Below are 24275 nucleotides of genomic sequence, written 5' to 3' on the forward strand. Positions count from 1 at the left end.
CCTCAGCTGGACCTCATCTGTGGGGAACTTATGGGGCATCTATGGCGCATCTATGGGGCACTTATGGGGCACACAGCATCTATGGGGCACTTATGGGGCACACAGCATCTATGGGGCACTTATGGGGCACTTATGGGGCACACAGCATCTACGGGGCATCTATGGGGCACTTATGGGGCACACAGCATCTATGGGGCATCTATGGGGCACTTATGGGGCACACAGCATCTATGGGGCATCTATGGGACACTTATGTGGCACACTGCATCAATGGGGCAACTGTGGTGCACTTATGGGGCATCTATGGGGCATCTATGGGGCACTTATGGGGCACACAGCATCTATGGGGCATCTATGGGGCACTTATGGGGCACACAGCATCTATGGGGCATCTATGGGGCACTTATGGGGCACACAGCATCTATGGGGCACTTATGGGGCTCACAGCATCTATGGGGCATATATGGGGCACTTATGGGGCACACAGCATCTATGGGGCATCTATGGGGCATTTATGGGGCATCTATGGGGCATCTATGGGCACTTATGGGGCATCCATGGGGCATCTATGGGGCATCCATGGGGCATCTACGGGGCACACAGCATCTATGGGGCATCTATGGGGCACACAGCATCTATGGGGCATCTATGGGGCACACAGCACCTATGGGGCATCTATGGGGCATCTATGGGGCACACAGCATCTATGGGGCATCTATGGGGCACTTATGGGGCACACAGCATCTATGGGGCATCTATGGGGCACTTATGGGGCACACAGCATCTATGGGGCATCTATGGCGCATCTATGGGGCATCTATGGGGCATCTATGGGGCACTTATGGGGCACACAGCATCTATGGGGCATCTATGGGGCATTTATGGGGCATCTATGGGGCATCTATGGGCACTTATGGGGCATCCATGGGGCATCTATGGGGCATCCATGGGGCATCTACGGGGCACACAGCATCTATGGGGCATCTATGGGGCACACAGCATCTATGGGGCATCTATGGGGCACACAGCACCTATGGGGCATCTATGGGGCATCTATGGGGCACACAGCATCTATGGGGCATCTATGGGGCACTTATGGGGCACACAGCATCTATGGGGCATCTATGGGGCACTTATGGGGCACACAGCACCTATGGGGCATCTATGGGGCACTTATGGGACACACAGCATCTATGGGGTATCTATGGCGCACTTATGGGGCATCTATGGGGCATCTATGGGGCACTTATGGGGCACACAGCATCTATGGGGCATCTATGGGGCACTTATGGGGCACACAGCATCTATGGGGCATCTATGGGGCACTTATGGGGCATCTATGGGGCATCTATGGGGCACTTATGGGGCACACAGCATCTATGGGGCATCTATGGCGCATCTATGGGGCACTTATGGGGCACACAGTACCTATGGGGTATCTATGGGGCACTTATGGGGCATCTATGGGGCCCTTTTGGTGTCCCCGCCCCCATTCCCCCTTTCCCCCAATAACCCCCACCCGTAGCCCCGCCCCTCCCACCTCCTCCTCCTCCCATTGGCTCTCTCACCTCCCCCCCCATCCCCATTGGCCCCCTTTCCCTCCCTCCCATTGGCTCACCTTTCCTCCTCCTCTCTCCCATTGGCTGCCCATCCTCACCCTCCTCTCTCCTCATTGGTCAACCAATTATTACGGGACTCCTTCCCTTCCCTCCCATTGGCCCCGCCTCCCTCTCTCCTATTGGCTCACCTTTCCCCTATTCCCACCCTCCTCTCTCCTCATTGGTCAACCGAGCATACCCGGAACTGCAGCTCTGACTCCTCCCCCTCCCATTGGCCCTTTCATCTCACCTCCCTCTCCCATTGGTCCCCCTCTCTGACTTTCCCATTGGCTCCGCCTTCCACTCTCCTATTGGCTCACCGTTCCCCAATCCCCACTCTCCTCTCTCCTCATTGGTCAGCCCCATAGCGGCCTCCTGACTCCTCCTCCTCTCATTGGTCTTCTCACTTCCTATTCCCTCCCCCATTGGCCCGCTCTCCCACCCTCCTATTGGCTGAGCACCCTCACCCTCCTCTCTCCTCATTGGTCAGCCCCATAGCGGCCTCCTGACTCCTCCCTTTCCCATTGGTCCTCCACTTCCCATTATCCCCTATGGCCGTGGGGGGGGGGGGGGGGGGGGACAATTAACATGGGGGGGGGGGGCGTGGAAATGAGGGGGGGGGCAAATAAAGGGGGGGGGGCGTGGAATTGGGGGGGGGGAATTGAGGGGGGGGCAATTAAATGGGGGGCGTGGAAATAGGGGGGGAATTGAGGGGGGGCGTAGAATTGAGGGGGGGGGCAATTAAAGGGGGGGCGTGGAATTGGGGGGGGGGAATTAGGGGGGCCAATTAAATGGGGGGTGTGGGAATTGAATTGATGGGGGGGGCGTGGAATGGGGGGGGGCAATTAAAGGAGGGGTGTGGAATTGAGGGGGGAATTGGGGTGGGGGTGGAATGGGGGGGGAATTGAGGGGGGGGCAATTAAATGGGGGGCGTGGAAATGGGGGGGAATTGAGGGGGGGCCTAGAATTGAGGGGGGGGGCAATTAAAGGGGGGGCGTGGAATTGGGGGGGGGAATTAGGGGGGCCAATTAAATGGGGGGCGTGGGAATTGAATTGATGGGGGGGGCGTGGAATTGGGGGGGGGCAATTAAAGGGGGGGGCGTGGGATTGGGGGGGGGGCGGGGAGTGGGGAGGGTGCGTGGGATTGGGGGGGGGCGTGGAATTGGGGGGGGGCGTGGAATTGGGGGGGGCGGAGAATTGAGGGGGGGTTGAATTAGGGGGGGCGTGGAAATGGGGGGGCGTGGAATTTTGGGGGGGTAATTGAGCGGGGGTGGGATTGGGGGGGGCGTGGGATTGGGGGGGGCGTGGAATTAAGGGGGGGGAATTGAATTGATGGGGGGGCGTGGATTTGGGGGGGCAATTAAAGGAGGGGAGGCGTGGAATTGGGGGGGGGAGTGGGATTGGGGGGGGCGGAGAATTGAGGGGGGGTTGAATTAGGGGGGGCGTGGAAATGGGGGGGGTAATTGAGGGGGGGGTGGAATTGAGGGGGGGCAATTAAAGGGGGGGCGTGGAAATGGGGGGGGGTGGAATTGAGGGGGGGGGGCGGGGAATTGGAGGGGGTGGAATTGGGGGGGGGGGCGTAGAATTAAGGGGGGGGCGTGGGATTGGGGAGGGGTGGAATTAGTGGGGGGGAATTGAGGGGGGCGGGGAATTGAGGGGGTAATTAAAGGGGGGGGCGTGGAAATTGGGGGGGGGTGGAATTGAGGGGGGGCGGGGAAATGGGGGGGGGTGGGGAATTGAGGGGGGGGTGGAATTGGAGGGGGCCATTAAAGGGGGGGCAGGGAATTGGGGGGGTGGAATTATGGGGGGGGCGTGGAATTGAGGGGGGGCAATTAAAGGGGGGGGCGTGGAATTGGGGGGGGTGGAATTGAGGGGGGGGCGGGGAATTGGAGGGCGTGGAATTGGGGGGCGGAATTGTGGGGGGGGGCGTAGAATGATGGGGGGGCGCGGAAATGGGGGGGCTTGGTATTATAGGGGGGGCGTGGAATTGAGGGGGGGCGTGGAATCGGGGGGGTGGAATTAAGGGGGGCGTGGAATTGGGGGGGGGCGTGGAAATGAGGGGGGGCGGGGAATTGAGGGGGCAATTAAAGGGGGGGGCGTGGAATTGAGGTGGGGGGGTGGAAATGGAGGGGTGTGGGATTAAGGGGGGGCGGGGAATTGAGGGGGGGGGTGGAAATGGTGGGGGGGGTGGAATTGAAGGGGGGGAATTGGGGGGGGCGTGGAATTGGGGGGGGGCGTGGTATTATGGGGGGGGAGTGGAATTGAAGGGGGGGCGTGGGATTGGGGGGGGAATTGAGGGGGGGCGTGGAATTGGGGGGGGGTCAATTAAAGGGGGGGGGCGTGGGATTGAGGGGGGGAATTGAGGGGGGGGAATTAGGGGGGGGCAATTAAATGGGGGGCGTGGGAATTGAATTGATGGGGGGGGCGTGGAATGGGGGGGGGCAATTAAAGGAGGGGGGGCGTGGAATTGAGGGGGGGCGTGGGATTGGGGGGGGCAATTAAAGGGGGGGGGGTGTGGAATTGGGGGGGGGAATTAGGGGGGCCAATTAAATGGGGGGCGTGGGAATTGAATTGATGGGGGGGGCGTGGAATGGGGGGGGGCAATTAAAGGAGGGGGGGGCGTGGAATTGAGGGGGGGGTGGGATTGGGGGGGGCAATTAAAGGGGGGGCGTGGAATTGGGGGGGGCGGAGAATTGATGGGGGGGGTTGAATTAGGGGGGGCGTGGAAATGGGGGGGGTAATTGAGGGGGGGGTGGAATTGAGGGGGGACAATTAAAGGGGGGGGCGTGGAAATGGGGGGGGGTGGAATTGAGGGGGAGGCGGGGAATTGGAGGGGGTGGAATTGGGGGGGGGGCGTAGAATTAAGGGGGGGGCGTGGGATTGGGGAGGGGTGGAATTAGTGGGGGAGATTGGGGGGGCGGGGAATTGAGGGGGGGCAATTAAAGGAGGGGGGGCGTGGAATTGAGGGGGGGCAATTAAAAGAGGGGGGGCGTGGAATTGAGGGGGGGCAATTAAAGGAGGGGGGGCGTGGAATTGAGGGGGGGCAATTAAAGGAGGGGGGGCGTGGAATTGAGGGGGGGCGTGGGATTGGGGGGGGCAATTAAAGGGGGGGAGTGGAATTGGGGGGGTGGAATTATGGGGTGGCGTGGAATTGAGGGGGGCAATTAAAGGGGGGGCGTGGAATTGGGGGGGGCGGAGAAATGAGGGGGGGTTGAATTAGGGGGGGCGTGGAAATGGGGGGGCGTGGAATTGAGGGGGGGGAATTGAATTGATGGGGGGGCGTGGATTGGGGGGAGCAATTAAAGGAGGGGGGGCGTGGAATTGGGGGGGGAGTGGGATTGGGGGGGGCGGGGAATTGAGGGAGGGGCGTGGAAATGGGGGGCGTGGAAATGAGGGGGGGGGATGGAATTGAGGGGGCGGGGAATTGAGGGGGGGCGTGGAAATGAGGGGGGGCGTGGAATTGAGGGGGGGAAATTCAATCGATGGGGGGGCGTGGAATTGGGGGGGCGTGGAATTGAGGGGGGGCGGGGAATTGAGGGGGGGCGTGGAAATGGGGGGGGGTGGGGAATTGAGGGGGGGGTGGAATTGGAGGGGGCCATTAAAGGGGGGGCGGGGAATTGGGGGGGGCAATTAAAGGGGGGGGGCGTGGAATTGAGGGGGGGGCGTGGTATTATGGGGGGGCGTGGTATTGAGGGGGGCGTGGGATTGGGGGGGGGCGTGGGATTGGGGGGGGGCGTGGGATTGGGGGGGGGCGTGGTGTTATGGGGGGGCGTGGTATTATGGGGGGGCGTGGTATTGAGGGGGGGGCGTGGTATTATGGGGGGACGTGGTATTGAGGGGGGGGCGTGGTATTGTGGGGGGGGCGTGGTATTGAGGGGGGGGCGTGGTATTGAGGGGGGGGCGTGGGATTGAGGGGGGGGCGTGGAATTGGGGGGGGCAATTAAAGGGGGGGGCGTGGTATTATGGGTGGGGGGGCGTGGAAAGGGGGGGGCAATTAAAGGGGGGGGCGTGTTATTATGGGGTGGGGCGTGATATTGAGGGGGGGGCGTGTTATTATGGGGGGGGTGTGGTATTGAGGGGGGGGCGTGGAATTGAGGGGGGGGCGTGGTATTGAGGGGGGGGCGTGGAATTATGGGGGGGGGCGTGGAATTAGGGGGGGGCGTGGTATTATGGGGGGGGGGCTTGGAATTGAGGGGGAGTGTTGTATTATGGGGGGGGCGTGGAATTGAGGGGGGGGCGTGGGATTGAGGGGGGGGCGTGGAATTGGGGGGGCAATTAAAGGGGGGGGCGTGGTATTATGGGGGGGGCGTGGTATTATGGGGGGGGCGTGGTATTATGGGGGGGGCGTGGAATTGTGGGGGGGGGGGCGTGGTATTATGGGGGGGCGTGGTATTATGGGGGGGGGGCTTGGAATTGAGGGGGAGTGTTGTATTATGGGGGGGGCGTGGAATTGAGGGGGGGGCGTGGTATTATGGGGGGGCGTGGTATTGAGGGGGGGCGTGGAATTGGGGGGGGCAATTAAAGGGGGGGGCGTGGAATTGAGGGGGGGGCGTGGTATTATGGGGGGGGCGTGGTATTATGGGGGGGGCGAGGTATTGAGGGGGGGGCGTGGTATTATGGGGGGGGCGTGGTATTATGGGGGGGGCGAGGTATTGAGGGGGGGGCGTGGTATTATGGGGGGGCGTGGTATTGGGGGGGGCGTGGTATTATTGGGGGGCGTGGTATTGGGGGGGGGCGTGGTATTATGGGGGGGGCGTGGTATTATGGGGGGGGCGTGGTATTATGGGGGGGGCGTGGTATTGGGGGGGGCGTGGTATTATTGGGGGGCGTGGTATTGGGGGGGGGCGTGGTATTATGGGGGGGGCGTGGTATTGAGGGGGGGGCGTGGTATTATGGGGGGGCGAGGTATTATGGGGGGGGCGTGGTATTATGGGGGGGGCGTGGTATTATGGGGGGGCGTGGAATCGAGGGGGGGCGTGGTATTGAGGGGGGGCGTGGAAATATGGGGGGGGCGTGGTATTATAGGGGGGGGCGTGGAATTGAGGGGGGGCGTGGTATTATGGGGGGGGCGTGGTATTATGGGGGGGGCTTGGAATTGAGGGGGAGTGTTGTATTATGGGGGGGGCGTGGAATTGAGGGGGGGGCGTGGTATTTTGGGGGGGGGGCGTGGGATTGAGGGGGGGCGTGGAATTGGGGGGGCAATTAAAGGGGGGGGCGTGGAATTGAGGGGGGCGTGGTATTATGGGGGGGGCGTGGAATTGGGGGGGGGCGTGGGATTGAGGGGGGGGGCGTGGAATTGGGGGGGCAATTAAAGGTGGGGGGCGTGGTATTATATGGGGGGGCGTGGTATCCTGGGGGGGGGCGTGGTATTATATGGGGGGGGCGTGGTATTATGGGGGGGGGCGTGGAATTGTGGGGGGGGGCGTGGTATTATGGGGGGGGGCGTGGAATTGTGGGGGGGGGGGCGTGGTATTGGGGGGGGGGCGTGGAATTGAGGGGGGGGGGCGTTGCCTTCGTTTCGGCCGGTTCCTGTTCGCTGGTTGATCGCTGCACGATGGCGGCCAATGCGGGGGGGGGTCCCGGGGGGAACCGGAAACGGAGGGGAGGGGGCGGGGGGGGGGCGAGCACCCCCACTATGAAGACCCCCCCCCAATATTCGGCCAATGACCGACACGAGGATGGAGCCGGGACGGGAAATAGGGCGGAACATGGACACAGCGACCGGGGGGGGGACTTCAGGTAATGGGGGGGAATGGGGGGCAATGGGGGGTATTGGGGGGGTATTGGGGGGCACTGGGGGGGTATTGGGGGATAATGGGGGTCAATGGGGCAGACTGGGGGGGATGGGGGGTAATGGGGGCAATGGGGGGGGAATGGGGGGGAATCGGGGGGGTATTGAGGGATAATGGGGGTCAATGGGGGGTAATGGGGGCAATGGGGGATAATGGGGGCAATGGGGGGGTATTGGGGGATAATGGGGGTCAATGGGGGGGACTGGGGGGGATGGGGGAGAACTGGGAGGGCAATAGAGGGGACTGGGGGGGATGGGGGGGGGGATGGGAGTGATAAGGGGAGGGAACTTCAGGTAATGGGGGTGAATAGGGGGCAATGGGGGGGGACTGGGAAGGTAATGGGGGGCACTGGGGGGGTATTGAGGGAGGGGGGGGTATTGGGGGGGAATGTGGGGGATACTGGGGGGGATTGGGAGTGCGGCCGACGCGGGGGGGGGACTTTAGGTAATGGGGGGTGAATGGGGGGAATGGGGGGAACTGGGGGGGCAATGGGGGGTATTGGGAGCAATGGGGGGGCAATAGGGGGGACTGGGGGCGACTGGGGGGGCAATGGGGGGTATTGGGGGCAATGGGGGGGCAATAGGGGGCAATAAGGGGGACTGGGGGGGGATGGGAGTGCGGCCGATGGAGGGAGTGACAAGGGGGGGGGACTTCGGGTAATGGGGGATGAATGGGGGGCAATGGGGGGGAGTGGGGGGGAATGGGAAGGTAATGGGGGGCAATGGGGGGTATTGGGGGGACTGGGGGGGCAATAGGGCGGACTGGGGGGACTGGGGGGGGATGGGAGTGCGGCCGACGGAGGGAGTGACAAGGGGGGGGACTTCAGGTAATGGGGGGGAATGGGGGATAATGGGGGGGAGTGGGGGGCACTGGGAAGGTAATGGGGGGCAATGGGGGGTATTGGGGGATAATGGGGGTCAATGGGGCGGACTGGGGGGGATGGGGGGTAATGGGGGCAATGGGGGGGAATCGGGGGGGTATTGGGGGATAATGGGGGTCAATGGGGGATAATGGGGGCAATGGGGGGTAAATGGGGGGCAATGGGGGGGTATTGGGGGATAATGGGGGTCAATGGGGGGGACTGGGGGGAATGGGGGAGAACTGGGAGGGCAATAGGGGGGACTGGGGGGGATGGGGGGGGGATGGGAGTGATAAGGGGGGGGGAACTTCAGGTAATGGGGGTGAATAGGGGGCAATGGGGGGTAATGGGGGAATGGGGGGCACTGGGAAGGTAATGGGGGGCACTGGGGGGGTATTGGGGGGGGATGGGGGGGTATTGGGGGGGAATGTGGGGGATGGGGGGGACTGGGAGGATACTGGGGGGGATTGGGAGTGCGGCCGACGAGGGGGGGGGGACTTCAGGTAATGGGGGGTGAATGGGGGGAATGGGGGGAACTGGGGGGGCAATGGGGGGTATTGGGGGGAGTGGGGGGGCAATAGGGGGCAATAGGGGGGACTGGGGGGGGATGGGAGTGTGGCCGATGGAGGGAGCGACAAGGGGGGGGGACTTCAGGGAATGGGGGGGAATGGGGGCAATGGGGGGGAATGGGGGGGAATGGGGGGGAATGGGAAGGTAATGGGGGGCAATGGGGGGTATTGGGGGGGCTGGAGGGACTGGGGGGACTGGGGGGAACTGGGAGGACTGGGGAGGGTCTGGGGGGGATGGGGGGGATGGGAGTGAGGCCGAAGGTGGGAGCGACAAGGGGGGGGGGACTTCAGGTAATGGGGAAATGGGGGGTAATGGGGGGGTAATGGGGGCACTGGGGGGGACTGGGGGGTCAATGGGGAGGACTGGGGGGCAATGGGGGGGATGGGGGGGGATGGGAGTGCGGCCGACGGAGGGAGTGACGAGGGGGGGGGACTTTAGGTAATGGGGGGTGAATGGGGGGGACTGGGGGGGCAATGGGGGGTATTGGGGGCAATGGGGGGGCAATAGGGGGGACTGGGGGGGGGATGGGAGTGCGGCCGATGGAGGGAGCGACAAGGGGGGGGGACTTCAGGTAATGGGGGGGGAATGGGGGCAATGGGGGGGTAATGGGGGGGAATGGGGGGGTATTGGGGGGACTGGGGGGGCAATAGGGCGGACTGGGGGGACTGGGGGGGGATGGGAGTGCGGCCGACGGAGGGAGTGACAAGGGGGGGGACTTCAGGTAATGGGGGGTGAATGGGGGCAATGGGGGGGTAATGGGGGGTAATGGGAAGGTAATGGGGGGCAATGGGGGGTAATGGGGGGTAATGGGGGAGTAATAGGGGGGTAATAGGGGGGATGGGGGGGGATGGGAGTGTGGCTGACGGAGGGAGCGACGAGGGTGGGGGACTTCAGGTAATGGGGGGTGAATGGGGGGCAATGGGGGGGAGTGGGGGGGAATGGGAAGGTAATGGGGGGCAATGGGGGGTATTGGGGGGACTGGGGGGCAATAGGGGGTTGGGGGGAACTGGGGGGGGATGGGAGTGCGGCCGACGGAGGGAGTGACAAGGGGGGGGGACTTCAGGTAATGGGGGGGAATGGGGGATAATGGGGGGGAGTGGGGGGCACTGGGAAGGTAATGGGGGGCAATGGGGGGTATTGGGGGGTAATGGGGGGTAATGGGGCGGACTGGGTGGGATGGGGGGTAATGGGGTTAATGGGGGCAATGGGGGGGAATCGCGGGGGTATTGGGGGATAATGGGGGTCAATGGGGGATAATGGGGGCAATGGGGGGTAAATGGGGGGCAATGGGGGGGTATTGGGGGATAATGGGGGTTAATGGGGGGGACTGGGGGGGATGGGGGAGAACTGGGAGGGCAATAGAGGGGACTGGGGGGGGATGGGGGGGGGATGGGAGTGATAAGGGGGGGGAACTTCAGGTAATGGGGGTGAATAGGGGGCAATGGGGGGTAATGGGGGAATGGGGGGCACTGGGAAGGTAATGGGGGGCACTGGGGGGGTATTGGGGGGGGATGGGGGGGTATTGGGGGGGAATGTGGGAGGATACTGGGGGGGATTGGGAGTGCGGCCGACGAGGGGGGGGGACTTTAGGTAATGGGGGGTGAATGGGGGGGACTGGGGGGAATGGGGGGAACTGGGGGGGCAGTGGGGGGTATTGGGGGGAGTGGGGGGGCAATAGGGGGCAATAGGGGGGACTGGGGGGGGATGGGAGTGCGGCCGATGGAGGGAGCGACAAGGGGGGGGGGCTTCAGGTAATGGGGGGGAATGGGGGGCAATGGGGGGGAGTGGGGGGCACTGGGGGGTATTGGGGGGGCTGGAGGGACTGGGGGGAGCAATGGGGGGAACTGGGAGGACTGGGAAGGGTCTGGGGGGGACTGGGGGGGATGGGAGTGAGGCCGATGGAGGGAGCGACAAGGGGGGGGGTCTTCAGGTAATGGGGGGGGAATGGGGGTCTAATGTGGGGGAGTGGGGGGGAATGGAGGGGTATTGGGGGCACTGGGGGGACTGGGGGGTCAATGGGGAGGACTGGGAGCACTGGGGGGAACTGGGGGGGGATGGGAGTGCGGCCGACGGAGGGAGTGACAAGGGGGGGGGGACTTCAGGTAATGGGGGGGAATGGGGGGCAATGGGGGGGAATGGGGGGAATAGGGGGGAGTGGGGGGGTATTGGGGGGACTGGGAGGGACTGGGGGGTAATGGGGGGGATGGGGGGGGATGGGAGTGCGGCCGACGGAGGGAGTGACGAGGGGGGGGGACTTCAGGTAATGGGGGGGAATGGGGGCAATGGGGGGGAGTGGGGGGGTATTGGGGGGACTGGGGGGGTAATGGGGGGGATGGGGGGGGATGGGAGTGCGGCCGACGGAGGGAGTGACAAGGGGGGGGACTTCAGGTAATGGGGGGGGAATGGGGGCATGGGGGGCAATGGGGGGTAATGGGGGGAAATGGGGGAGTAATAGGGGGGAAATGGGGGGGACTGGGGGGGATGGGAGTGTGGCTGATGGAGGGAGCGACGAGGGGGGGGGACTTCAGGTAATGGGGGGGAATGGGGGGAATGGGGGGGACAGGGGGAGCAATGGGGGGTATTGGGGGGGCTGGGAGGGACTTGGGGGGCAATGGGGGGAACTGGGGGGGACTTGGAGGGGATGGGAGTGCGGCCGACGGAGGGAGTGACAAGGGGGGGGGGACTTCAGGAAATGGGGGGGGGAATGGGGGGATGGGGGGCAGTGGGGGGTAATGGGGGGAAATGGGGGAGTAATAGGGGGGCAATGGGGGGGACTGGGGGGAAATGGGAGTGCGGCCGACGGAGGGAGTGACGAGGGGGGGGGTCTTCAGGTAATGGGGGGGAATGGGGGTATAATGGGGGGGATGGGGGGCAATGGGGGGTAATGGGGGGAAATGGGGGGGTAATAGGGGGGTAATGGGGGGGACTGGGGGGGATGGGGGGGATGGGAGTGCGGCCGATGGAGGGAGCGACAAGGGGGGGGGACTTCGGGTAATGGGGGGGGAATGGGGGCAATGGGGGGGAATGGGGGGGTATTGGGGGGGTATTGGGGGCACTGGGGGGAACTGGGGGGGCAATGGGGGGGACTGGGGAGGATTGGGAAGGGACTGGGAGGAACTGGAAGGGACTGGGGGGAACTGGGAGGGACTGGGAGAGAACTGGGGGGGGGTGCTGGGGGTAACTGGGGGGGACTGGGGGGAAATTGGAGGGACTGGGGGGGCTTCTTGGAGGGACTTGGGGGTACTGGGAAGGGACTGGGGGGGACTGGGAGGCTCAGGGTGGTGGTTGGGAGAGGACTGGGGGGGAACTTGGGGGTACTGGGAGGGACTGGGGGGGACTGGGAGGAACTGGGGGGGACTGGGAGGGACTTGGGTGAACTGGGGGGCACTGGGGGGGACTGGGAGGAACTGGGGGGAACTTGGGGGTACTGGGAGGGACTGGGGGGCACTGAGAGGGACTAGGAGGGTACTGGGGGGGGACTGGGGGGGACTGGGAAGGAATTGGGGGCTATTGGGAGCACTGGGGGGGACTGGGAGGACTGGGAGGGTAATGGGGGGTGTATTGGGAGTATTGGGGGGCACTGAGAGGGACTGGGAGGGGACTTGGGGGGGACTGGGGGAACTGGGAGGGAACTGGGGGGGACTGGGAGGAACTGGGAAGGGACTGGGGGGAACTTGGGGTACTGGAAGGAACTGGGGGGGACTGGGAAGAGACTGGGAGAGAACTGGGGGTACTGGGAGGAACTGGGAGGGAATGGGAGGAACTTGGGGTACTGGGAGGAACTGGGAAGGGACTTGGGGGTACTGGGAAGGGACTGGGGGGGACTGGGGGAGTAATGGAGGGTAATGGGGGGAACTGGGGGCACTGGGGGGGACTGGGAGGAACTGGGGGGGGACTGTTAAGGGAATGGAGGGGTATTGGGAGCACTGGGGGGGACTGGGGGGGACTGGGAGGGAACCTAAAGGTATTGGGGGACCCTTATAATGACCTGGATCATGGGGGGCTTGGGGGGGAAATGGGAAGGGACTGGGGGGGACTGGGGGTACTGGGAGGAACTGGGAGGGACTGGGAGGAACTGGGGGGAACTTGGGGGTACTGGGAGGGACTGGGGAGGACTGGGAGGAATTTGGGGGTACTGGGGGGGGACGGGGGGACTGGGAGGGACTGGGGGGGCACTGGGAGGAACTTGGGGGTACTGGGAAAGGACTGGGAGGGACTGGGAGGAACTGGGAAGGAACTTGGGGGTACTGGGGGAGATTGGGAAGGGACGGGGGGGACTGGGGGTAACTGGGAGGGAATGGGGGAGACTGGGGAGGACTGGGAAGGGACTGGGGGGAATTTGGGGGTACTGGGGGGGGAAGGGGGACTGGGGGGTACTGGGAAGGGACTGGGGGGGACTGGGGGGATACTGGGGGTACTGGGAGGAACTGGGGGGGACTGGGAGGCTCAGGGGGGCGGTTGGGGGGGGACTGGGAGGAACTGGGGTTACGGGGGGGGGACATGGGGGTACTGGGAAGGGACTGGGGGGGACTGGGTGAGTAATGGAGGGTAATGGGGGGAACTGGGGGCACTGGGGGGACTGGGAGGCTGGGGGGGGGGGACTAAGGGGACTGGGGGGCAATGGAAGGAACTGGGGGGGCTGGGGAGGTAATGGGGGGAGACTGGGATGAACTGGGGGGGCAATGGGGGGGATGGGGGGGACTGGAGGGGACTGGGGGGGGATGGGAGTGCGGCCGATGGAGGGAGCGACGAGGGGGGGGGACTTCAGGTAATGGGGGATGAATGGGGGGCAATGGGGGGGACTGGGGGGGCAGTGGGGGGTAAATGGGGGGTAGTGGGGGGAATAGGGGGGAGTGGGGGGGTATTGGGGGGACTGGGAGGGAATTGGGGGGCAATGGGGGGGATGGGGGGGGATGGGAGTGTGGCCGACGGAGGGAGTGACGAGGGGGGGGACCTCAGGTAATGGGGGGTGAATGGGGGGCAATGGGGGGGACTGGGATGAACTGGGGGGGCAATGGGGGCAATGGGGGTAATGGGGGGGACTGGGAGGGCAATGGGGGGCACTGGGGGGGTAATGGGGGGGACTGGGGGGGTAATTGGGGGGACTGGGGTGGCAATGGGGGGGACTGGGAGGGCAATGGGGGGCACTGGGGGGGTAATGGGGGGCACTGGGGGGGTAATGGGGGGGACTGGGAGGGCAATGGGGGGCACTGGGGGGGTACTGGGGGGGTACTGGGAAGGGTGGGCTCCATAACGTTGTTCCCCCCCCCCCATATCCCAGGTGTCACCGCGTCCAGGAGTCGCTGCTGAGCTCGGGCAGCGGGTACAGCAACTACAGGGGGGTGCTCAACTGGTGTGTGGTCATGTTGGTGAGTTAATTAATGCGAGCTAATTAATTAATTAATGGGAGCTAATTAATTAATGGGAGCTAATTAATTAACAGCGTTAATTGCACTCATTAAGGACCACTTATGGGGGGGGGCTAAAGGGTCGGGGTGACAGCATGGAGTGCAATGGGGTCCTAATGTGGGTCTGGGGTCCCAGTGTAGGGCTGGGGGTCTCAGTGTGGGGCTGGGATCCTAATGTGGGGCTGGGGTCTCAATGTGGGGCTGGGGGTCCCAGTGTGGGGCTGGGGGTCCCAGTGTGGGGCTGGGGGTCTCAGTGTGGGGCTGGGGTCTCAATGTGGGGCTGGGGGTGCCAATGTGGGGCTGGGGTCTCAGTGTGGGGCTGGGGGTCTCAGTGTGGGGCTGGGGTCCCAATGTGGGGCTGGGGTCCCAGTGTGGGGCTGGGGACTCAATGTGGGGCTGGGGTCTCAATGTGAGGCTGGGGGTCCCAATGTGGGGCTGGTGTCTCAGTGTGGGGCTGGGGGTCTCAGTGTGGGGCTGGGGTCCCAATGTGGGGCTGGGGGTCCCAGTGTGGGACTGGGGGTCCCAGTGTGGGACTGGGGGTCCCAGTGTGGGGCTGAGGGTCTCAATGTGGGGCTGGGGTCCCAGTGTGGGACTGGGGGTCCCAGTGTGGGGCTGGGGTCTCAGTGTGGGGCTGGGGTCCCAATGTGGGGCTGGGGTCCCAGTGTGGGGTGAAGGTCCCAGTGTGAGGCTGGGGGTCTCAGTGTGTGGCTGGGGTCCCAGTGTGGGGCTGGGGGTCTCAATGTGGGGCTGGGGGTCTCAGTGTGTGGCTGGGGTCCCAATGTGGGGCTGGGGGTCTCAGTGAGGGGCTGGGGGTCTCAATGTGGGGCTGGGGGTCCCAGTGTGGGGCTGGGGGTCTCAGTGTGGGGCTGGGGTCCCAGTGTGGGGCTGGGGGTCTCAATGTGGGGCTGGGGGTCTCAGTGTGGGGCTGGGGTCCCAATGTGGGGCAGGGGGTCTCAGTGAGGGGCTGGGGGTCTCAATGTGGGGCTGGGGGTCTCAGTGTGGTTCTGGGGTCCCAATGTGGGGCAGGGGGTCTCAGTGAGGGGCTGGGGGTCTCAATGTGGGGCTGGGGGTCTCAGTGTGGTTCTGGGGTCCCAATGTGGGGCAGGGGGTCTCAGTGAGGGGCTGGGGGTCTCAATGTGGGGCTGGGGGTCTCAGTGTGGTTCTGGGGTCCCAATGTGGGGCAGGGGGTCTCAGTGAGGGGCTGGGGGTCTCAATGTGGGGCTGGGGGTCTCAGTGTGGTTCTGGGGTCCCAATGTGGGGCAGGGGGTCTCAGTGAGGGGCTGGGGGTCTCAATGTGGGGCTGGGGTCCCAGTGTGGGGCTGGGGGTCTCAGTGTGGTTCTGGGGTCCCAATGTGGGGCAGGGGGTCTCAGTGAGGGGCTGGGGGTCTCAATGTGGGGCTGGGGGTCTCAATGTGGTGGTGTCTGGGTGACACAGTGGAGGCACTGGGGTGACAAAAGGGTTGGGGTGACAACATGGAGGCCCATGGGGTGACATAAAGGGGACATTGGGGGGACATTGGAGTGCAAAGGGGGGACTAAAGGCAAGGGGTGACAACATGGAGGCCTATGGGGTGACACAAGTGAAGCCTTGGGGTGACACAGAGGGGACATTGGGGTGACACAATGGAGGCCTCAGGGTGACACAGTGGAGGCTTTGGGGTGACATAAAGGGGACCTTGGGGTGACATAGGAGTCCCTTGGGGTGACTAAAGGGTCGGGGTGACACAATGGAGTCCCTTGGGGTGACTAAATAGAGGCCTTGGGGTGACACAATGGAGGCCCATGGGGTGACACAAAGGGGACCTTGGGGTGACACAATGGACTGCATTGGGGTGATACAGGGGGGACATTGGGGTGACACATTGGAGTCCCTTGGGGTGACAACATGGAGTCCTTGGAGTGACACAATGGAGGCCTCAGGGTGACACAAAGGGGACCTTGGGGTGACTAAAGGGTTGGGGTGACACAGTGGAGGCCTTGGGGTGACACAGAGGAGATATTGGGGTGACAAAAGGGTTGGGGTGACAACATGGAGGCCCATGGGGTGACATAAAGGGGACATTGGGGGGACATTGGAGTGCAAAGGGGGGACTAAAGGCAAGGGGTGACAACATGGAGGCCTATGGGGTGACACAAGTGAAGCCTTGGGGTGACACAGAGGGGACCTTGGGGTGACACAATGGAGGCCTTGGGGTGACATAAAGGGGACCTTGGGGTGACATAGGAATCCCTTGGGGTGACTAAAGGGTCGGGGTGACACAATGGAGGCCTTGGGGTGACACAAGTGAAGCCTTGGGGTGACACAATGGAGGGCATTGGGGTGACATAAAGGGTCGGGGTGACACAGAGGAGACATTGGGGTGACTAAAGAGAGGCCTTGGGGTGACATAAAGGGGATCTTGGGGTGACATTGGAGTCCCTTGAGGTGACTAAAGGTTTGGGGTGACTAAAGAGAGGCCTTGGGGTGACACAGAGGGGACCTTGGGGTGACACAGTGGAGGCTTTGGGGTGACATAAAGGGGACCTTGGGGTGACAAAAGGGTCGGGATGATACAGTGGGGTCCTTTGGGGTGACAACATGGAGGCCTTGGGGTGACACATTGGAGTGCATTGGGGTGACACATTGGAGTGCATTGGGGTGACATTGGAGTGCATTGGGGTGACAGAAGGGTCCAGGTGACACAAAAGGGACCTTGGGGTGACATTGGAGTCCTTTAGGGTGACTAAAGGCAAGGGGTGACACAATGGAGGCCTTGGGGTGACACAGTGGAGGCCTTTGGGGTGACACAATGGAGTCCCTTGGGGTGACACAAAGGGTCAGTGTGGCACATTGGAGTGCAATGGGGTGACACAAAGGGGACCTTGGGGTGACATTGGGGTCCTTTAGGGAGACTAAAGGGTCGGGGTGACACAATGGAGGGCATTGGGGTGACTAAAGAGAGGCCTTGGGGTGACACAAGTGAAGCCTGGGGGTGACACAGAGGGGACCTTGGAGTGACAGAAGGCTTGGGGTGACACAATGGAGGGTATTGGGGTGACACAGAGGAGACGTTGGGGTGACACAATGGAGGCCCATGGGGTGACATAAAGGGGACCTTGGGGTGACATTGGGGTCCTTTAGGGAGACTAAAGGGTCGAGGTGACACAGTGGAGGCCTTTGGGGTGACACAATGGAGACATTGGGGTGACAGAAGGGTCTGGGTGACACAATGGAGTGCAGTGGGGTGACTAAAGAGAGGCCTTGGGGTGACAAAAGGGTCAGGGTGACACAATGGAGGCTTTGGGGTGACATAAAGGGGACCTTGGGGTGACATAGGAGTCCCTTGGGGTGACTAAAGGGTCGGGGTGACACAATGGAGTCCCTTGGGGTGACTAAATAGAGGCCTTGGGGTGACACAATGGAGGCCCATGGGGTGACATAAAGGGTTCTTGGGGTGACATAGGAGTCCCTTGGGGTGACTAAAGGTTTGGGGTGACTAAATAGAGGCCTTGGGGTGACACAGAGGGGACATTGGGGTGACACAATGGAGGCTTTGGGGTGACATAAAGGGGACCTTGGGGTGACATAGGAATCCCTTGGGGTGACTAAAGGGTCGGGGTGACTAAATAGAGGCCTTGGGGTGACACAAGTGAAGCCTTGGGGTGACACAATGGAGGGCATTGGGGTGACATAAAGGGTCGGGGTGACACAGAGGAGACATTGGGGTGACACAATGGAGGCCTTGGGGTGACATAAAGGGGATCTTGGGGTGACATTGGGGTCCCTTGGGGTGACTAAAGGGTCAAGGTGACACAATGGAGGCCTTGGGGTGACATAAAGGGGATCTTGGGGTGACATAGGAGTCCCTTGGGGTGACTAAAGGGTCGGGGTGACACAATGGAGTCCCTTGGGGTGACTAAATAGAGGCCTTGGGGTGACACAATGGAGGCCTCAGGGTGACACAATGGAGGCCCATGGGGTGACATAAAGGGTTCTTGGGGTGACATAGGAGTCCCTTGGGGTGACTAAAGGTTTGGGGTGACACAATGGAGGCCCATGGGGTGACATAAAGGGGACCTTGGGGTGACATAGGAATCCCTTGGGGTGACTAAAGGGTCGGGGTGACACAACGGAGGCCTTGGGGTGACACAAGTGAAGCCTTGGGGTGACACAATGGAGGGCATTGGGGTGACACAAGTGAGGCCTTGGGGTGACACAATGGAGTGCATTGGGGGGACAGTAAGCTCAGGGTGACACAATGGAGTGCAATGGGGGGACTGAAGGGTTGGGGTGACACAAAGGGGACCTTGGGGTGACACAGTGGGGACTTTGGGGTGACAGAAGGGTCAGGGTGACAACATGGAGGCCTTGGGGGGACACAGTTGAGGCCTTGGGGTGACACAGAGGGGACCTTGGGGTGACAGAAGGGTTGGGGTGACAACATGGAGGGCATTGGGGTAACACAGTGGAGTCCCTTGGGGTGACTAAAGGGTCAAGGTGACACAATGGAGGCCTTGGGGTGACATAAAGGGGATCTTGGGGTGACATAGGAGTCCCTTGGGGTGACTAAAGGGTCGGGGTGACTAAAGAGAGGCCTTGGGGTGACACAGAGGGGACCTTGGGGTGACAAAAGGGTCGGGGTGATACAATGGAGTCTTTTGGGGTGACAACATGGAGGCCTTGGGGTGACATTGGAGTGCATTGGGGTGACATTGGAGGCCTTGGGGTGACATTGGAGTCCTTTGGGGTGACACATTGGAGTGCATTGGGGTGACAGAAGGCTCAGGGTGACACAAAAGGGACCTTGGGGTGACATTGGAGTCCTTTAGGGTGACAAAAGGCAAGGGGTGACACAATGGAGGCCTTGGGGTGACACAGAGGGGACATTGGGGTGACAGAAGGCTCAGGGTGACACAGTGGAGTACATTGGGGTGACATAGAGGGGACATTGGGGTGACATTGGAGTCCTTTAGGGTGACTAAAGGGTCGGGGTGACACAATGGAGGGCATTGGGGTGACACAAAGGGTCAGGGTGGCACATTGGAGTGCAATGGGGTGACACAAAGGGGACCTTGGGGTGACAGAAGGGTCGGGGTGACACAGTGGAGGCCTTGGGGTGACACAGATTGGACCTTGGGGTGACATTGGAGTCCTTCAGGGTGACTAAAGGGTCGGGGTGACACAACGGAGGCCTTGGGGTGACACAAGTGAAGCCTTGGGGTGACACAATGGAGGGCATTGGGGTGAAATAAAGGGTCGGGGTGACACAGAGGAGACATTGGGGATGACACAATGGAGGGCATTGGGGTGACATAAAGGGGACCTTGGGGTGACATAGGAGTCCCTTGGGGTGACTAAAGGTTTGGGGTGACTAAAGAGAGGCCCTGGGGTGACACAGAGAGGCCTTGGGGTGACAAAAGGGTCGGGGTGATACAATGGGGTCCTTTGGGGTGACAACATGGAGGCCTTGGGGTGACATTGGAGTGCATTGGGGTGCCATTGGAGTCCTTTAGGGTGACTAAAGGCTCTGGGTGACACAATGGAGGCCTTGGGGTGACACAGAGGAGATGTTGGGGTGACACAATGGAGTCCCTTGGGGTGACACAGAGATGTTGGGGTGACACAATGGAGGCCCATGGGGTGACATAAAGGGAATCTTGGGGTGGCATTGGAGTCCTTTAGGGTGATAAAGGGTTGGGGTGACAGAATGGAGGCCCATGGGGTGACATAAAGGGGACCTTGGGGTGACATAGGAGTCCCTTGGGGTGACTAAAGGGTTGGGGTGACACAACGGAGGCCTTGGGGTGACACAAGTGAAGCATTGGGGTGACACAATGGAGGGCATTGGGGTGAAATAAAGGGTCGGGGTGACACAGAGGAGACATTGGGGTGACTAAAGAGAGGCCTTGGGGTGACATAAAGGGGATCTTGGGGTGACATTGGGGTCCCTTGGGGTGACTAAAGGGTCGGGGTGACACAATGGAGGCCTTGGGGTGACACAGAGGGGACCTTGGGGTGACAAAAGGGTTGGGGTGATACAATGGAGTCCTTGGGGTGACAACATGGAGGCCTTGGGGTGACATTGGAGTGCATTGGGGTGACATTGGAGGCCTTGGGGTGACATTGGAGTCCTTTAGGGTGACTAAAGGCTCTGGGTGACACAATGGAGGGCATTGGGGTGACACAGAGGAGACACTGGGGTGACACAATGGAGGCCCATTGGGTGACATAAAGGGAATCTTGGGGTGACATTGGAGTCCTTTAGGGTGATAAAGGGTTGGGGTGACAGAATGGAGGCCTTGGGGTGACACAGAGGGGACCTTGGGGTGACACAATGGAGGCCTCAGGGTGACACAATGGAGGCTTTGGGGTGACATAAAGGGGACCTTGGGGTGACATTGGAGTCCCTTGGGGTGACTAAAGGGTTGGGGTGACACAACGGAGGCCTTGGGGTGACACAAGTGAAGCCTTGGGGTGACACAGTGGAGGGCATTGGGGTGACCTAAATAGAGGCCTTGGGGTGACACAATGGAGGCCCATGGGGTGACACAATGGAGGCCTTGGGGTGACACAATGGAGGCTTTGGGGTGACATAAAGGGGACCTTGGGGTGACATAGGAGTCCCTTGGGGTGACTAAAGGTTTGGGGTGACTAAAGAGAGGCCTTGGGGTGACACAGAGGGGACCTTGGGGTGACAAAAGGGTCGGGGTGATACAATGGGGTCCTTGGGATGACAACATGGAGGTCGCTGGGTGACACAGTGGAGGACTTTGGGGTGACAAAAGGTTTGGGGTGATATAAGAGAGGCCTTGGGGTGACACAGAGGGGACCTGGGGGTGACAGAAGGGTTGGGGTGACGCAATGGAGTACAATGGGGTGACACAGAGGGGACCTTGGGGTGACAGAAGGGTTGGGGTGACACATTGGAGTACATTGGGGTGACACAGAGGGGACATTGGGGTGACAGAAGGGTTGGGGTGACACAGTGGGTACATTGGGGTGACATAGAGGGGACATTGGGGTGACACAATGGGGACTTTGGGGTGATAGAAGGGTCTGGGTGACACAATGGAGTACAATGGGGTGACATAAAGGGGACATTGGGGTGACATTGGAGTGCAATGGGGTGACAGAAGGCTCAGGGTGACACAGTGGGGACCTTGGGGTGACACAATGGAGACATTGGGGTGACTAAAGAGAGGCAATGGGGTGACTAAAGGGTCTGGGTGACACAATGGAGGTCTTGGGGTGACACAAAGGGGACCTTGGGGTGACAGAAGGGTCAGGGTGACACAGTGGAATGCAATGGGGTGACTAAAGGGTCAGGGTGACAACATGGAGGCCTTTGGGGTGACACAGAGGGGACATTGGGGTGACAGAAGGGTTGGGGTGACACAATGGAGTGCAATGGGGTGACATAGAGGGGACATTGGGGTGACACAATGGAGGCCTTGGGGTGACAGAAGGGTTGGGGTGACACAATGGAGTGCAATGGGGTGACATAGAGGGGACATTGGGGTGACACAATGGAGGCCTTGGGGTGACAGAAGGGTTGGGGTGACACAATGGAGTACAATGGGGTGACACAGAGGGGACCTTGGGGTGACATTGGAGTCCCTTGGGGTGACAGAAGGGTCGGGGTGACACAGTGGGGACCTTGGGGTGACACAATGGAGACATTGGGGTGACAGAAGGGTCTGGGTGACGCTATGGAGGCCTTGGGGTGACACAGAGGAGACATTGGGGTGACAACATGGAGGTCGCTGGGTGACACAGTGGAGTCCCTTGGGGTGACACAATGGAGACATTGGGGTGACTAAAGAGAGGCCTTGGGGTGACTAAAGGGTCAGGGTGACACAGTGGAGGCCTTGGGGTGACACAGAGGAGATATTGGGGTGACAGAAGGGTCGGGGTGACACAGAGGAGTACAATGGGGTGACATAAAGGGGACATTGGGGGGACATTGGAGTGTATTGAGGGGACTAAAGGGTCGGGGTGACAACATGGAGGCCTTGGGGTGACAAAAGAGAGGCCTTGGGGTGACACAGAGGAGATGTTGGGGTGACTAAAGGGTTGGGGTGACACAATGGTGTGCAATGGGGTGACAAAAGTGTTGGGGTGACAACATGGAGGCCTTGGGGTGACACAATGGAGTGAATTGGGGTGACAGAAGGCTCGGGGTGACACAAAAGGGACCTTGGGGTGACACAGTGGAGGCCTTTGGGGTGACACAATGGAGTGCATTGGGGGGACAGTAAGCTCAGGGTGACACAATGGAGTGCAATGGGGGGACTGAAGGGTTGGGGTGACACAAAGGGGACCTTGGGGTGACACAATGGGGACCTTGGGGTGACACAAAGGGGACCTTGGGGTGACACAGTGGGGACTTTGGGGTGACACAGTGGGGACCTTGGGGTGACAGAAGGGTCAGGGTGACAACATGGAGGGCATTGGGGTGACACAGTGGAGTCCCTTGGGGTGACTAAAGGGTCAAGGTGACACAATGGAGGGCATTGGGGTGACATAAAGGGTCGGGGTGACACAGAGGAGACATTGGGGTGACACAATGGAGGCCTTTGGGGTGACATAAAGGGGACCTTGGGGTGACATAGGAGTCCCTTGGGGTGACTAAAGGTTTGGGGTGACACAATGGAGGCCTTGGGGTGACACAAAGGGGACCTTGGGGTGACACAATGGACTGCATTGGGGTGATACAGGGGGGACATTGGGGTGACACATTGGAGTCCCTTGGGGTGACAACATGGAGTCCTTGGAGTGACACAATGGAGGCCTTGGGGTGACACAGAGGAGATATTGGGGTGACAGAAGGGTCGGGGTGGCACAGAGGAGTACAATGGGGTGACATAAAGGGGACATTGGGGTGACATTGGAGTCCTTTAGGGTGACTAAAGGGTCGGGGTGACACAATGGAGGGCATTGGGGTGACACAAAGGGTCAGGGTGGCACATTGGAGTGCAATGGGGTGACACAAAGGGGACCTTGGGGTGACAGAAGGGTTGGGGTGACACAGTGGAGGCCTTGGGGTGACACAGATGGGACCTTGGGGTGACATTGGGGTCCTTTAGGGTGACTAAAGGCTCCGGGTGACAACATGGAGGCCTTGGGGTGACATAAAGGGGACCTTGGGGTGACACAATGGACTGCATTGGGGTGATACAGGGGAGACATTGGGGTGACACGTTGGAGTCCCTTGGGGTGACAACATGGAGTCCTTGGAGTGACACAATGGAGGCCTCGGGGTGACACAAAGGGGACCTTGGGGTGACTAAAGGGTTGGGGTGACACAGTGGAGGCCTTGGGGTGACACAGAGGAGATATTGGGGTGACAGAAGGGTCGGGGTGACACAGAGGAGTACAATGGGGTGACATAAAGGGGACATTGGGGTGACATTGGAGTGCATTGAAGGGACTAAAGGGTCGGGGTGACAACATGGAGGCCTTGGGGTGACACAATGGAGTGAATTGGGGTGACAGAAGGCTCGGGGTGACACAAAAGGGACCTTGGGGTGACACAGAGGGGACATTGGGGTGACACAATGGAGGCCTTGGGGTGACGCAGAGAGGCTCAGGGTGACACAATGGAGGCCTTTGGGGTGACAGGAGGCTCAGGGTGACAACATGGAGGCCTTGGGGTGACGTAAAGGGGACCTTGGGGTGACACAATGGAGTGAATTGGGGTGACAGAAGGCTCCGGGTGACACAGTGGGGACCTTGGGGTGACACAATGGAGGCTTTGGGGTGACTAAAGGGTCAGGGTGACAACATGGAGGCCTTGGGGTGACAAAATGGAGTCCTTTGGGGTGACACAGAGGAGACATTGGGGTGACTAAAGGGTCGGGGTAACAAAATGGAGGCCTTGGGGTGACATTGGAGTCCCTTGGGGTGACAGAAGGGTCGGGGTGACACAGTGGGGACCTTGGGGTAACACAGTGGAGAGCATTGGGGTGACTAAAGGCTTGGGGTGACAGAAGTGAAGCCTTGGGGTGACACAATGGAGTGCAATGGGGTGACATAAAGGGGACCTTGGGGTGACATTGGAGTCCTTTA

The 24275-nt window shown here is 61.5% G+C and overlaps 1 protein-coding gene across 4 annotated transcripts in view; it reads left to right on the plus strand.

Annotated features, from left to right (window-relative positions):
- The first annotated feature begins 7099 nt into the window (after positions 1-7099).
- DGAT1 (diacylglycerol O-acyltransferase 1) overlaps positions 7100-24275 on the plus strand; it is a 90604-nt gene continuing 73428 nt past the window's right edge. For all 4 annotated transcript variants that reach the window (XR_014941028.1, XM_085533141.1, XM_085533142.1 and 1 more), the window contains exons 1-2: positions 7100-7337; positions 14101-14188. Coding sequence is in view for 3 of the 4 variants with exons in the window: in XM_085533141.1 (XP_085389267.1) it covers positions 7153-7337; positions 14101-14188 (273 nt within the window). In the remaining variant the exon portion in view is untranslated. The remainder of the gene's footprint in view (positions 7338-14100; positions 14189-24275) is intronic.

This window comes from Coturnix japonica, unplaced genomic scaffold, assembly GCF_054131305.1.
Source record: "Coturnix japonica strain WE unplaced genomic scaffold, WE-NBRP24 Scf054, whole genome shotgun sequence".
Lineage (NCBI taxonomy): Eukaryota > Metazoa > Chordata > Aves > Galliformes > Phasianidae > Coturnix > Coturnix japonica.